General features: G+C 38.8%; 1 protein-coding gene across 3 annotated transcripts in view; it reads right to left on the bottom strand.

The window, feature by feature from the left end:
- The window catches only part of NELL1 (neural EGFL like 1), a 438,513-nt gene that overhangs the window by 195,487 nt on the left and 229,154 nt on the right, over positions 1 to 13,872 (bottom strand). For all 3 annotated transcript variants that reach the window (XM_034769800.1, XM_034769799.1, XM_034769797.1), the window contains one exon: positions 3,346 to 3,468. In XM_034769800.1, coding sequence (XP_034625691.1) covers positions 3,346 to 3,468 — 123 coding nt within the window. The remainder of the gene's footprint in view (positions 1 to 3,345; positions 3,469 to 13,872) is intronic.

The following is a 13,872-nucleotide window of genomic DNA, read 5'->3' as shown; positions in this document are numbered from 1 at the left end:
CTCTGTCTTTGGCGCCATAAATACTTTTGCCACGGGCTTTCCCAGTTTCCTTGTTACTGCCTGAAAAGTCCCAGGATGTAATTTATCTGACTCTCCACCTGGTATTTTGTCAAGTTTATTATTTGCTGCAACACCGTATCACACAGTCTTGCCATTCCACGTCACCTCAGCCTTCTTTTCCCATCTCTCCCCCAACAAGATGTTCCTCTCTGCAATGTTATAGTCCACTTCTACATTGAGATCAAGAATTTGTTTATGCCCACAGCAAATAAAGGCCACATTTGCCTTTACTGTTCTACACTTGCCCAGCAGTGACCTTCCTGTCTCTTTGCCTATGTGTTTGCTTCTTATGTATCTATAAAGGTTTACTTTTGTTCATCTTCAGGTCTCTTGCTATTTTCATGTCAATTAAACTTAAGTAGTACATATTTTTGTGTTACACATTTTTTTTTAAAGAGACATGCATTTTGTTTTTGTCTGAATCCTTTTACACCATTCTTCTTACCGATTATTTCCATGTCCACTTTGACAACATCTTGTCCTTAATTACATTCTGAAATTCTCTAGTCCACTATATTTATGAAGTAGACACAATCCTTTGTGCATGAAATAAATGTTCCTACTTGCTGCCTGTTACTGTGTACTTTTATTAATGATTTTGTTTTCCTCTTCCTAATATTTTTAGTCATAAATCAAAACCGATTGTCGTCTCTACTTCCCAGATTCTCTCTGCTTTCCTTTTTACCTGACTATTTCTCTCTTTCTCAGCCTCCTCCCGCCTCTTCCCTACACAGAGTGTTAGTTCAGGTGTCTTGGACAAACTCCTATCAGGCTACTTTCATTATGCCTACTCCAAAGCTCTCCATGTCGTTTCATTTGGCTGCATTATTCCCCTATACTTGCTCTCCTAAAAGATTAAGAATAATATTCTACATTTCTATAGAGCCTTCCAAGGATTGCTGAGTTTGTTGATTATGCCTCACAACATGGTTTTCATCATCCACATTTTACTTATACAGAAAATAAGGTACAGAATGCTCATATGACTTGCCCAAGGCCACGTGGGAAGTATGTGGCAGAACCAGGAATAGACTCCTACGCCTGTGTTTTGGCTACAAAATCATCCTTTCCCTGTTGGCATGTGGTGTTGCTGTGTGATAATAAGCTGCCTTGATCCACCCCAGAGGTGGATCAGGTCATTAGTGGCTGAAATGATTGTTGTGTATATATACACCATTTGTAAAAGTTTATGAAACAATTCTAGACCATTTAAGTGAATTATGATATGGGCCAGATCCTCAGCTGGTGTTATCCTCAGCATTGCTCCTTTGACTTGACTGGTGTTATGCAATTTTACTACTAAGCAATCTGGCCCATTATTTTACAGCCTCTGTGTTTACTGATTACCAAGTCTCGTACCACTTGAGTACCATCTAAATTATCCATAGCTCCTTCTGTAGTGAGAGAAGAATTTCTCCATAGCTTCCCATTAAGGGGCTTCTTCCCATCTGGAATATTAGAGAATATCACTCACTTTTTCAAGCTCCAAAAATTTTCAACATGGGTTCTGTAGATATATTTCCCAGTTGGGATGTAAACAACCACAAAATTCTACAGCTCTGTTTTTTGCATTTCCATGTTAGCCACTTTTTTAAAAGGCAGTTATATCTTCATTCAGTTGTGTAATTCTAGGCATTTTGAGAACAAAGCTGGAAGAATATTTGAAAATGAAATGGAAATTCATCTGCTTTGGGATTTCATTTCAAGCTTGAATCTCAGCACAAGTTCATTAAAAGAGTTAAAAAAAAAAAAGAACCCTGAATATTTTCCTATTAAACTACCAGGTTAAACTAAATGGTGACTGGATGAGTTTTGCTTCAAGTTTTTTCAGCCCTTTCAACCTGAAACTCAAAGTAAAACTCTGGGTGTACAAATCCAGCAAAGTAAAACCAAAAAAATGTCCTGTTTGAGTCAATCAAAAATGTCCTTGTTGCACACAGCGGAGTCAAGAGTTGTCCCACACCCTATAGTCTACAGGGGGGAAAAGCCATTGTCAAACTTAGAGAGTATATTCATTCACCTCTGCTTGAAACTTTATTTGGAAATGTTGTAACTTACAATCCATGCAAGCAAGAATTGGGAAAATACTGGGCAAAACTGATTCTTGGTGTGACTTCTTTGACTTCTATAGGATGACTCTGGACTATTGTCTTCATTACATTCTCATTTTTGCAGTCCCTGCTATATTCATTTAGAAACCATTTTATTTTTTCTAAATATCTTGAGATTGTTGTACATTCCAGAGAGTTAGTCAGATGGAGAGATTATCACATGGCACATGCTACTTTGACACCTGATAGACTGTGGAAACCTTGGTGAAGAATTTAAACTGGAAGTGGTGGTTCACCATCCATCACTTCAAGACAATTCTACCAATTCATAACACTGAAAGAAAGCTAATATTTCTCCCCAAATCTAAGTGCATATGAATGTTTTCTGGATGCACTATTATTTTACATCAGCAGTAGTTTCCAACAAATTAGCCATTATGGCAATAATGTTTTGGAAGCCAGGAATTGTGGAATCAATGATGGAGCAATTAATAGCATTTTATGAGACAACCGTGAGACATTCCTAAAACACATAACAACAACAGGCATTGCAGGCACAATACAATGACATTTCCAAGTTGCAGTCATTAGTGAGCCAGCTGGTTGATGGTGTATATTTCCTCTTCTATCTTTATGAAACAGCTTAATCTTTCCTTTCTTAAAAAAAGACCAACAAAAACTGCCATTTTACAGCAAGATGGACTGATTCCAGATACTCATGGTCTAAGCTACAGTGAAATCTACCAAATGCAGATCTTCACTTTATAGGTGTGCTGTAAATTAAAACACATCATGGACAAAAACATCCCCATCAATCACTTCTGTAACTTTAATAGCCCATGGCATTGCTACATGATGCTACAAGATTATACCAGTTTAAAGGCTACATGAACCTAGTTTAAAACATGAAGGTGGTAGTTTATGGCATATCTGACACTAACTCAGTTTAAGACACAAAACACAGTTTAAAAGCTGCATGAAACAGACTTAAATTACAACTTTAATTGGCAATATACTTAAAGGGTTTTTTAAAAACAATTCAAAAATACTGTCCTGTGATAGGACGTTATTCACAAATCAATTATCTCTATGCATACTACCATTGCCAGGTGATAATTCAGACAATGAATCTTTGACAGAGCCCAGCATCATGCGCTACCAGAACTTAGGTGACTGTCAAAAAATATTAATAGAGTCTGTGGCTTTTCTCAAGTTCCTAGAGTAACAGACCTACCTCGACAGATGGTCCCATTCCCCACATATCCAGGTTTGCAGGTGCAGCTATGTCCCCTGACAGTGTTAGTACAGATTGCATTTTCATCACAGTTGTGCTGTCCGCTGCCACATTCATCATGCTCTACCAGAAAAAAAAATACAAGAGAGAAAAAGATCTGCTTTTCAGTTTGCTGATCTGACATTTGAAAACTGAGTTAAAACTAATATTAAGGATGCCACAATGGCTGAACACAGCAGGGATTCAAATTTAAGAGCCTAATATGGACTGCTTCAATTCCAGGACATAATGACATATTCATGGCAGGAGTAGCTTGTTTATTCAGACTGAAGAAGAAAAAAAAAAAAACCTATCTGGGCAGACTACACAGGGCTACTACCATAATAATCACAGGAAGAAGATTATCACTGCAGCATCTCAGATGTGATAAGCCTCACCATCACTGCCCACCAAGTGTGGTAAATATAAATACAAGATAAGTGGTTACAGTGAGGCACATTGACGGCATAGTCTTTAAAGGTCTAACAGCAGTTCCATTACAACCATTCACACGCACAAATGTATGCTGTGCTAAAGCTTGGCATAAAATAATAATATTCTGTACTTCTAAGGCACCTTCCAGACCAACGGTTCCCAAAGCACCTTCCAGAAATATGGGCCATGTGTTACTCTCATTACCCAAGCTGCCAACAGGGCTGAAGGGCCTGCAACTTACTCTCCCCTCCCTTCCATCTCTTCCCTCCCATCCGTATGTGTGATGCTGCAGTCCGCTCCAGCAAAGCACCAGTTTAAGGCTGCCAGCCTCCCACTTCTCATATAGCTCGGCCAGCTCCTCCCTCTGCATATGTGGCAGGAGTTGGAGGGAGGGGAAGAAAGAAGAGCCACTGACGCATCATCCCAGATGAAATATGGTGACGCTTTGCCTGCCTCTTGCATGTTTTAAGAGGATGATGATTTAATGTTAACTGAAGTTAATTTGTTAACTCTTTCTTTATGGGAAGGAATCACAGTGCAGTGATGCTTCCAGAAAGCATAGCTATGGGTGCAAGAAAATGGGTGTAATTACAAAGCAGAAATTGAAATGCTTCTTGCTAGTGTTTGTCTTTATTGTTGCTAATACAAAAGTCAAGTTAGTCTTTATGAACGTCTCTTAATGGACACTCGTAGCTGAAAGGTACCCTCTAGTGGGAAAAGGGTTATGCCTTATAAACAGACTCTCCCAAAGTCCAGGTTGACACTGTACTTCAGGATAATTCAAACTGTCTGAGTGACAGATTGCAAGGGCTCCGCTAGAATAAATGTTCTTAAAAGAGCATAAATATGTCTTTGCACATTATCTATTGGGTATATAATGTTTCCAAACACATTCGATAGCTAAGTGATATGGAATTTACATAATTTTTCAAAGGAGTATCATAGGGATATTTTGCTCTTTCCTTATCACTTTTTTAAAACAGAAAATTCATACATAAAATGTATCTGCTTCAGCCGATAAATTCAGACTTTATGCTTTTTAGTTTATGCTGGTCCCTTGCTCTGCTGCAGAATTCACTTTAGCTACTCTCTACTTTTCAGACCCTTAGATATTCTGAATGTTAGGCTCCGTCCTGGCCACTATAAACTCTTCTTCTTGAACTCAAAGGAAACTATGCAGCAGCCTAGCTTGTGCAACTCCTATCTCAATTAAGAAAAGCACCACACACAGCTCAGCCCATTGTGGCAGATTAAGGAGAAGCTTTTATAGTGGTAACCCTCTGACCACCTCCGGAGGCAATTAGCCCATTCTATTCTTAAAACATATTTTCTTTTAAAAACAACATTTTCCCCTAAATCTCACCTACAGAGGAAAGTTGGTGTAATTATTGATCTGTATTTCAGTAGCACCAGAAACACCGGGGTCCCCATTGTGCTAGGCACTATACACACACGCATAATAAAATCAACCCTGCCCTAAAGAACTGACCATCTATTTAGATTCCCCTCTCACCATTTACAGTAAAAACAATATCCGATCTGAAGGGAAAAACTTGGGTTTGCCAAAACATACAAAACCTTAACCCCTTCAGAGCTCTTCCCAGGTGTTTACAACAATAGGGGTTCTAATGTAGACAAGGTTCCATAGCTGCAGCCTTTTTTAACACTGATGTCAATTAGATATGGTCTGAGAAATTTAATTGGCATGGTGTTAACAATGGTTCTGGCCATGGGAAACTGCCCTATACAAGAGAACCCAGCATTACTAACACCAGTGCAACTAAGGGATCCTTGTCCATGCAAGAATTTCCAAAATTGATAACTGTGGGACAGCTGCAATGGTGGGAAATTTTTTTTTTAAACTTCCCTAGTGTAGACAAGTCTATAGAAGAGTTAGCTACAGCCCTAGTGAGAATGAGTCAGCATTGATCTTCTGTCAGGTTAACAAAAGTTTTTTATTTCAAACACATTAACCTGTGAGAAAAGGAAAAATGCTTAAGATCCTGTCAGTATCCTACTTTGGTTGTGTTTCCTTCGTCCTTTTAAAATTTCGCCAAAGAGCGATGTTATTTTTTTTTAAAAGAGCATTTTGGAGAAATTCCCTTAAGGCCTCACCTTGGCATGATTCATAATGTGTATTAGCAAAACTTTCTAGTGCTTAGTTGTAGCCCGAAAACCTATATCAGTGTCTATAGAAAGTGAAATAAATCTACAGAGGGAATTTCAAAGAAGCAGAACAGAAGACAAATCAGACTGACCAGGATTAGCACTGCTACTCTCGCAAGAAACTGCCATGATATTTTTAATTATTGCAAGTGTTTTGCGACAAATGGCTTAGTTTGGCAATTCATTCAAAAGACACCTCCTCCAGCAGCATGGGGCAATTAACACCGTGCTGAATCATTGGCTCAGTGAGGTCAGTGGAATTCAGAGACAGAAGGGGAGAATTACAAGACAAGATGGCAACCCAAGATGGAATGTGAAGACCCTGAAAAAGAAAAAGAAATTAAAAAGAAAACAAAAGATCTGAGGTAAGAGAATTCAGAGTCACTACTTGTTGAAAGCATGTCTTATTTTGGCAATTACACTTTTAGCTGGAACCAAGAAGTGCAGAAAGAGGCATGTAAAAATTAAAAAAAATATTATCTCAAAAAGTGGATTTTCAGGGTAGGTACAGAAATCGAATATATGGAGTGGTGGTCACTATTTTACCTGACTGGTTTCATCTATTCCTGATTTACTATACAATATTGACAAAAGTTGAAGTTGGTGAAAGAGCTAGCAGCAGACAAAGGGTGTGTCTATACTGCAATTAAAATCCCATGGTTGGCCTGTGCCAGCTGACTCAGGCTCATGGGGTTTGGGCTAGGGACTGTTTAACTGCAGTTTAGACTTCTGGGCTCAGGCCACAGCCCGAGCTCTAGGACCCTCCCACCTCGGAGTCCACACTCCAGCCCAAGCCCAGAAATTTATGCTGCTATTAAACTGCCCTGCAGTCTGAGCCCTGAGAGCCCAAGCCCAAGTCCACTGGCACAGGCCAGCCAGGGCTGCCTAACAGCAGAGTAGACATACCCAATGGGAGCATGGGTGGCTTACTGGGAACAGAGATAATGAAAGATGTGATTTACTGATTTCCTAAGTTGAAGTCATTCCCTGGAGTATTAAACATACATTTCAAGAAACAGTAACCATTCAAGAGCAATAATTATTATTATAATAATACTTTGTCCTTATAGACATGTTAATTTCTTTATGAAAGCCTTTGAGGTTGTATTTTCAGGTCTTAGATCTCTTGTATCTAAATAATATACTAACCTATAATGGGGAAGAAGTGTGGCCTAGTAGCCCTGGAGTCAGGAGATCTGGATTACATTCTCACCTGTGCTAGAGGCTTGCCTCATTTTTTCCTTCTGTAAAATGGGGATAATACTTATCTCACAGAAATATACTTATCTCACAGAAATATTCTGAGGATTAACTAACAATAGTAAACTGTTTTGAAATGCTCACATGCAAGATACTGTAGACTATTAGCGTATTCTTCTTATTACTTTATTGGTATAAATCTGAGAATCAAGTGTTTGCAGTGGCTTACCTTTTGCTTTTTTACTTCTTCCTCGTTGTATCACTAAGCACAAAGAACACCTCACATTTCCATCCTGCCTATCCAGCCAGCCACAACCAAAATCGACAAACTAATAATTTATTACTAAGCTGTTTTTTGTCAGTAAAAGTCTCCTAGAATTTCAAAACCTTTCATGACCTTTCCCAAAATCCACAAGAGGATTATTTTACAAGCACAGTATTTTCTCAGTTCATATTTGCAGCAGGATAGTTTGCGAAGAAAAGACAAAAATGGCATATTCTCCCCTTGGCCATTGGCTAGGGAAGCACTCTTGCTTTCATGTATGCTTGAAAAATTACTTCCAAGAAATTAGACTTATTTTACAAAAATATTTCTGAGGAAGAATGTTCCCACTCCTGTCTTTGTTGTTCCCAAAGTCAAAGCCCGCTGTATACCCATAAAGTGAGTAAAATCCCCACAGAAAACTTCCATTTGAAAATGCTGTCACTGGAAAGTCAGCCCCGGTTAACGACCTGCCTCAGGCAACAGAGATAGCATAAACCTGAACAGAAATCTACAATGATAACACTATGGGTTTGGGAAAACTAAAGTTGTTTATGTACCATTAGAGATGTATAATGCTATGCACAGTAATTACAGATCTCTGCTGTAGATATTTCTATCATGCTCATAGGAAACCTAATGAAATTAACCGCTTATCTTGATTATTAGAACACTTTGGTGTATCTTCTAACAAGTAATTCAAGAGGATTACTTATTTTTCAACACTACATGCCCTTACATAAATAATAATCATATAAAAAGCTTCAAGTTTTAGTTAGCTTCAAGTAGATAGCAAGTTGAATATGACATTTAGACTCAAAGAAAGTAGTACTACATCTTACACAGTAGCTCGAAACAGCCTAAGTATTAAGAACAGATTTAAGACAGTTTGTGTTTGTCTGGTACCTCTGTAAGAATACAAATGGGGGGGTGAGGGGGACATGAAGTGTCAACCCTTTCCCTGAGCTCCATGGAAGAGCTAGCCATAATGTAGAGGGAGAGTACAGGCCCTGTTTCTTGTTAGCATCCCAACCACATTAGATGCCTGAAAAGGTAAAGAGACAGGCATCACCATGGCATAGTTGGCCAGGCACGGAGCCAAAGATGATGCAACTGCCACATGCGAGTGCAACCCCCTGGAGGAATTCTGACCGAGCCTAGCTAAATTGGATAGCTAAATATACACCACATGGTTCCCCACAATTCCACTAACTCAACAAGTATATTCTACAACTAGTCTTGTAAAAATCACTCATTGTGCAAATGTGCACTAAAACAATAAATGAGTGAGATTTTAGGCAGTGGGCAGCTATGGTCCAGACAATAGAACTAAACCCTACAGGTAAGTTTTGTCATTAATACATCTCATCAGAGAAATTCACTATGAATAATAATTAATAATTATAAATAATTAATGGAGATATCCTATCTCCTAGAACTGGAAGGGACCTTGAAAGATCATTGAGTCCAGCCCCCTACCTTCACTAGCAGGACCAAGTACTGATTTTGCCCCAGATCCCTAAGTGGCCCCCTCAAGGATTGAACTCACAACCCTGGGTTTAGCAGGGCAATGCTCAAACCACTGAGCTATCCCTCGCCCCCCCCCAATGAAAGATTGAACATTGAAGTTAACGACAGCAATATGTCTCACAATGCCCTCTTGGGCATATCAGAGTTTGGAATCTTTTCCTGTGGACTCACATATTTAGATTTTAAACATATTTTTAGCATTTTTTCAAAACACAGGAAACTTTATGCGAATTAGGGTAAAGTGCTTGTAGGTGACAGCAATACAATATTTTGCATACATCAAAGCATTATCTGCTCCAACTGAGTTTTCTTTCTTTCTCATAAATACAGAACACTGTTGACAGCAAATAACACCAATGAAAAGCGTAAATTGGATAAGGCAAACAAAACCTGACAAAAACCAAAGAAGTCAGCAATATTAGGGCACCCATTTCCTTTTCACATTCCCCATCTCTCAACTTTTCTGGCCTAATTTTTTGGTGAAAAGCTACAAAACTAGGTCTTCTCACTGAGATGGATATTTTACCACTCAAAAAATGTCCTGTATATTATGCTGCATTCAGCTGGGGATGCGTAGTAAGAAGAGCGTGAGGGGATTATATCCAAAGCAACAGGTTACACAGAGATTCTTTTTCCAGAAGTATTTGTAGAGTCAAGAGGACCTTAGAAACAGATTTGGAAAATACATGCAAAGTGAGAGATTATTCCAAGGATTTATCTCTTACTCTAAACATAAATATATGTACATACATACATATTTCTTCCTTCTACTCTTGTGAATTTATATGTGCTTGTGAAAGGTTTTAGATGTTCTGAAGACTGACGTCCTCTATTTAGTCACATAACAGGGTAATGTGGACAGAAGTGCAATCTTGCCCATACTGAGTTACCGATATGACCCAATCTGGACCCAGATGAACCAAATCTAACAGTGAAAGAGCAGTGGTGTCTCCCCACACTGATTCAAGCCAAGATACTCAATGCCAAGTTTAATGGTGATGTCAGTGGTGTGGACACATCCAGGAGGAACTGGACTGAGACTACCAACTCATTTCACACAGGTCACTTTACAGCCAGCAGATGGTAATGGGTTTTGGTCACCACTGTCTTGAACTGGGCTTTAACTGGTGACCTAGAGCTAAAAGCCTTCCTATCCCACTGCCAATGCCCGGAGCAATCCAGGCTCCCTCATTTTCCCTTAGCAACAAAAACAAAATAGATTTCAAACGTCAGGGTCCTTGCCTCACAATATGTGTAAATAGATCTCATTAACAATAATCACTGATGTAGTATACCACAGTCTCAAGCTGGCGTAAATCCCAATAGCTCCATTGGCCAAGTATGTGCATAAACAGGTGAGAATAACCCGGCAGACAAAGTCATATATATTATTTTTACACCATGTAATAGTATAAGTTCAAAATGTGATCTACATTTTCCCCAAGAGCTTCTATACTGTGCAAGATCCCAAACAATATTCTGTAACTGTGCTCTTTCCCTTATACTTACATTCATTTAGCATATAGAACCCTACCATTCAGAGCATTCTGAGTTAAAATGTAATTAAAAAACTAGGTAAGGAAGATGTCCGAAAAAGAAGCATTTACGATACCTTTTACCTTTCGTTTTCACAAAGCAATATAAATACAATTTACATTCCAAACTTCATACACAAAACTATATCAATCACCGATTTCAAATTAAAAACCCTTCTCCAGTTAATTTTAATAGTGCATTTTTGCCATTTCATATTTTGTTTTCAGTTCTACAAATGAGCGCAAAGCATAAAACTCAAATTTCTTATTTACCTGAAATAACTAATATACCAGATCTTCACACAAATACATTTTATTTCCTATCAATAACCACAAGCCATTTTGCTCTGAGTTCCTCAAGCAATAGGCATCTTAATATATAGGACAGCGGGACATATCCTCAGGTTTGTCCTTATCACAGGGACAATCTTAAATCATACTCTGTGCCATGAAATCTGCTTTGCTGCACAACTTTATGAAAATTGCTAAAGGTGAGTAACCTCTTCTTCAGCAGTTATTTGACTTTCCATGACAAAATTTCACCTTGTGTGTGTATTTTTACACAGAAGTCAAATATTGAACAGTGGTGAGGAGAAACAGAGTCTGTTTTTTGGGATGGTGGTGGATACTTATTTGTATCTGTTTGTACTTCACCTACCGTATTATGGGTCAACTTGTGACCATTATTGAGCACCCTTGCAGAGGAGAGAGCAGCCTCTGCAGAGCTACTATATCCCATCTGGTACAGGTGGACGGTGTGTGGGAGACCAATGAGTGAGCAGCGGTGTGGCTGCATCCCTCTAAATTCACTGGCTAGTGAAGTAAACTGCCATGTCAAGGGCGGACACAGCTTGCTGACCCTCTGGGACACTGAACTGTGACTGTCTGGGACATCATCCGGACTAGGAAAAGTAATTTTAGGACAGGCATATCTACTACAAGCTATCTAGTCAAGACAAGGCCTGGGTCACAATTCAGGCCACAGTCTCCTGCAAGGCATCTGCATAATGTCCCTTACACAGGGCTCATGGTAACTCATCTATCTAGTAGTAGGTAATTATTGTTCATTATGAATATATTTTACCAGATATTTTGTATCACTATCTAAGTGCCAAATTTTCAAAAATGGGCTTCTAAATTGTTTCCAAAACATCTGCTGCATCACTTGGCCCCTGAAAAATCCTAATTTATGCCTACAAATTGTGGCACCCATTATGTATGCAAATGAATATTTGTGTTATCCATTCTGTATGAGCAAATGCCTGTTAATGTGCACAAATTTGGATTCTGCAGGTACAATCAGCAAATACAAAATATTTTGATGTGTGCATATGGGAGGAAAGGGTGGGAGACATCAGAATGTGAGGGCCATACTTCTGAAAATTTGGCCTTCAGGATACTGTTAAATTTTGAACACTAGGGGCCTGATCCAGAGTCCACTGAAGTCAGTGCAAAGATCACCATCGACTAGAAGGGGCTTTGCTTCAAGCTCTAGCTAAAGACAGAGTCAGTGGCAGTGTAATTCATGTGCCATTTCTCTTTTATTTTCTCATGTGGACTTTTTTTGCCCTTTTATTTCCCTTCTTTCTTAAAATACATTTGATTGATTTTCTCATCCTTTACCACTTTGTCCCACAAATGTGCTCCCAATCTTTTTATTAATATAGAAAAATAGCTACTGGGTTATTGGTGTTAACACTCATAGCATCAGTTTTCTCCTGACATTTAATGTGTATGATATGTATACCAGTGACTGGTACAGTAACAGCAATGACATATTTAATGAAATTCTGAAATGAGCCCTTAGCAAGTGAATGTTCCTGTGGTGAAACGTGCAATAAAATTGATAAATTCCTCAGTTTAAGTCAGATGCTTATCTTCGCTGGAGTTTTAGGGAATTTTTTGTGATTCAGACTTCGCAGGTTTTACAATAAATTTGGAGAATCCTCTCTAGTGTTTTATTGCTCCCTAATTTTAAAAAGCAACCTTGTGAAAAGATTTAGTGACAAAGACAACAGGGCTCTCATTAGAATGGGGCCCTCAATTAAGTGACCCTCCTCATTCTTAGGGTGCTAGAAATTAAATCTATTGTTATTTCCAAACTTGGCTGAAAAATCAAACGTTAGCATACTTCTATGTAAGAAAACTAACCCATTCTCTCTCTGGAAACCTAATTTTACACTTTGGGACACCAAAAACTGTGTGAAATTGTGTGTGGATGATCAATTTCAACTCAGACCAGGTCTACACTAAAAACATTTCCCGCTCTAATAATATCTGAGACTGTCTGTATTAGGGTGACCAGATAGCAACTGTTAAAAAACGGGACAGCGGGTGGGGGTTAATAGGCGCCTATATAAGAAAATTACCAAAAAATGGGACTGTCCATATAAAAACTGGACATCTGTTCACCCTAGTCTGTATCCCTATACTCACCCTCTTTACAAAACTATAATGGATTTTGTAGAATGTATACCTTGTGAAGTATCATTTGAAAACTCAATTTGATTATCATTATTGTCCTGATAAAATGTGTGGCAACATTGTTAAATTCTACTGGAAGACATTGCCGAGATCAAGTTTAGAAAAGCAGACACAAACGAGTTCCTCAGAGTCAAAAGGCAAACTGATGCCTCAACCAGGTGTCAATAATATCAAATGGACGATCAACCTGGTTAAGCAGCAATTCTTTGGCAGGAAAAGAGTGTGACCGAGAAATTTACATCTTGGCAATGAACAGCGGAAGTTCCCATCTCCACAGACTGGCTGTCTCCTGAACCTCAGCTTGAGGTGATTCCCTAGGATACAATCCTTTTTTCCTTTTTCGAAGGAAAAAAAGAGCTCTAAGAAAGGAGACTGGAGGCCCCCGAAATATATCTCCCTGCATCGCTACTCACGGCATCAACACCACCTTAAGGACAAGGAAATTACTTTGAACTGGTTGGAAGGATTCCAGTAGGACTGCTACTACAAGTAGTGAAGGAGACTCTTTGCTTTGAATTCACTTAGCTTGTTAAGTTAGGCATTAGTTGCATTTTACCTTTTATTTTTTTGTAACCAAGCCTGACTTTTATGCCTCTTTACTTGTAATCACTTAAAATCTATCTTGCAGTAGTTAATAAACTTGTTTTATGTAAACCAGTACGTGTTTGGATTGAAGTGTTTGGGAAACTCCACTTGAGATAGCAAGGTTTGTGCATATCATTTTCTATTAATGAAATGACAGATTTGATATGAGTTTGTGTTGTCCAGGAGCAGACTAGGCAGTATAAGACAAACATTTCTGGGGGAAGTCTGGGACTGGGAGGTTCCTGGTGTCTCCTGCAGTGTAATTCATGGGTGGTTGGCTATAACACTCAG

Source organism: Trachemys scripta, chromosome 4, assembly GCF_013100865.1.
Source record: "Trachemys scripta elegans isolate TJP31775 chromosome 4, CAS_Tse_1.0, whole genome shotgun sequence".
NCBI classification, from domain to species: domain Eukaryota; kingdom Metazoa; phylum Chordata; order Testudines; family Emydidae; genus Trachemys; species Trachemys scripta.
The sequence above is the reverse complement of the archived record's forward strand: the minus strand, read 5'-3'. Positions and strand labels throughout refer to the sequence as shown.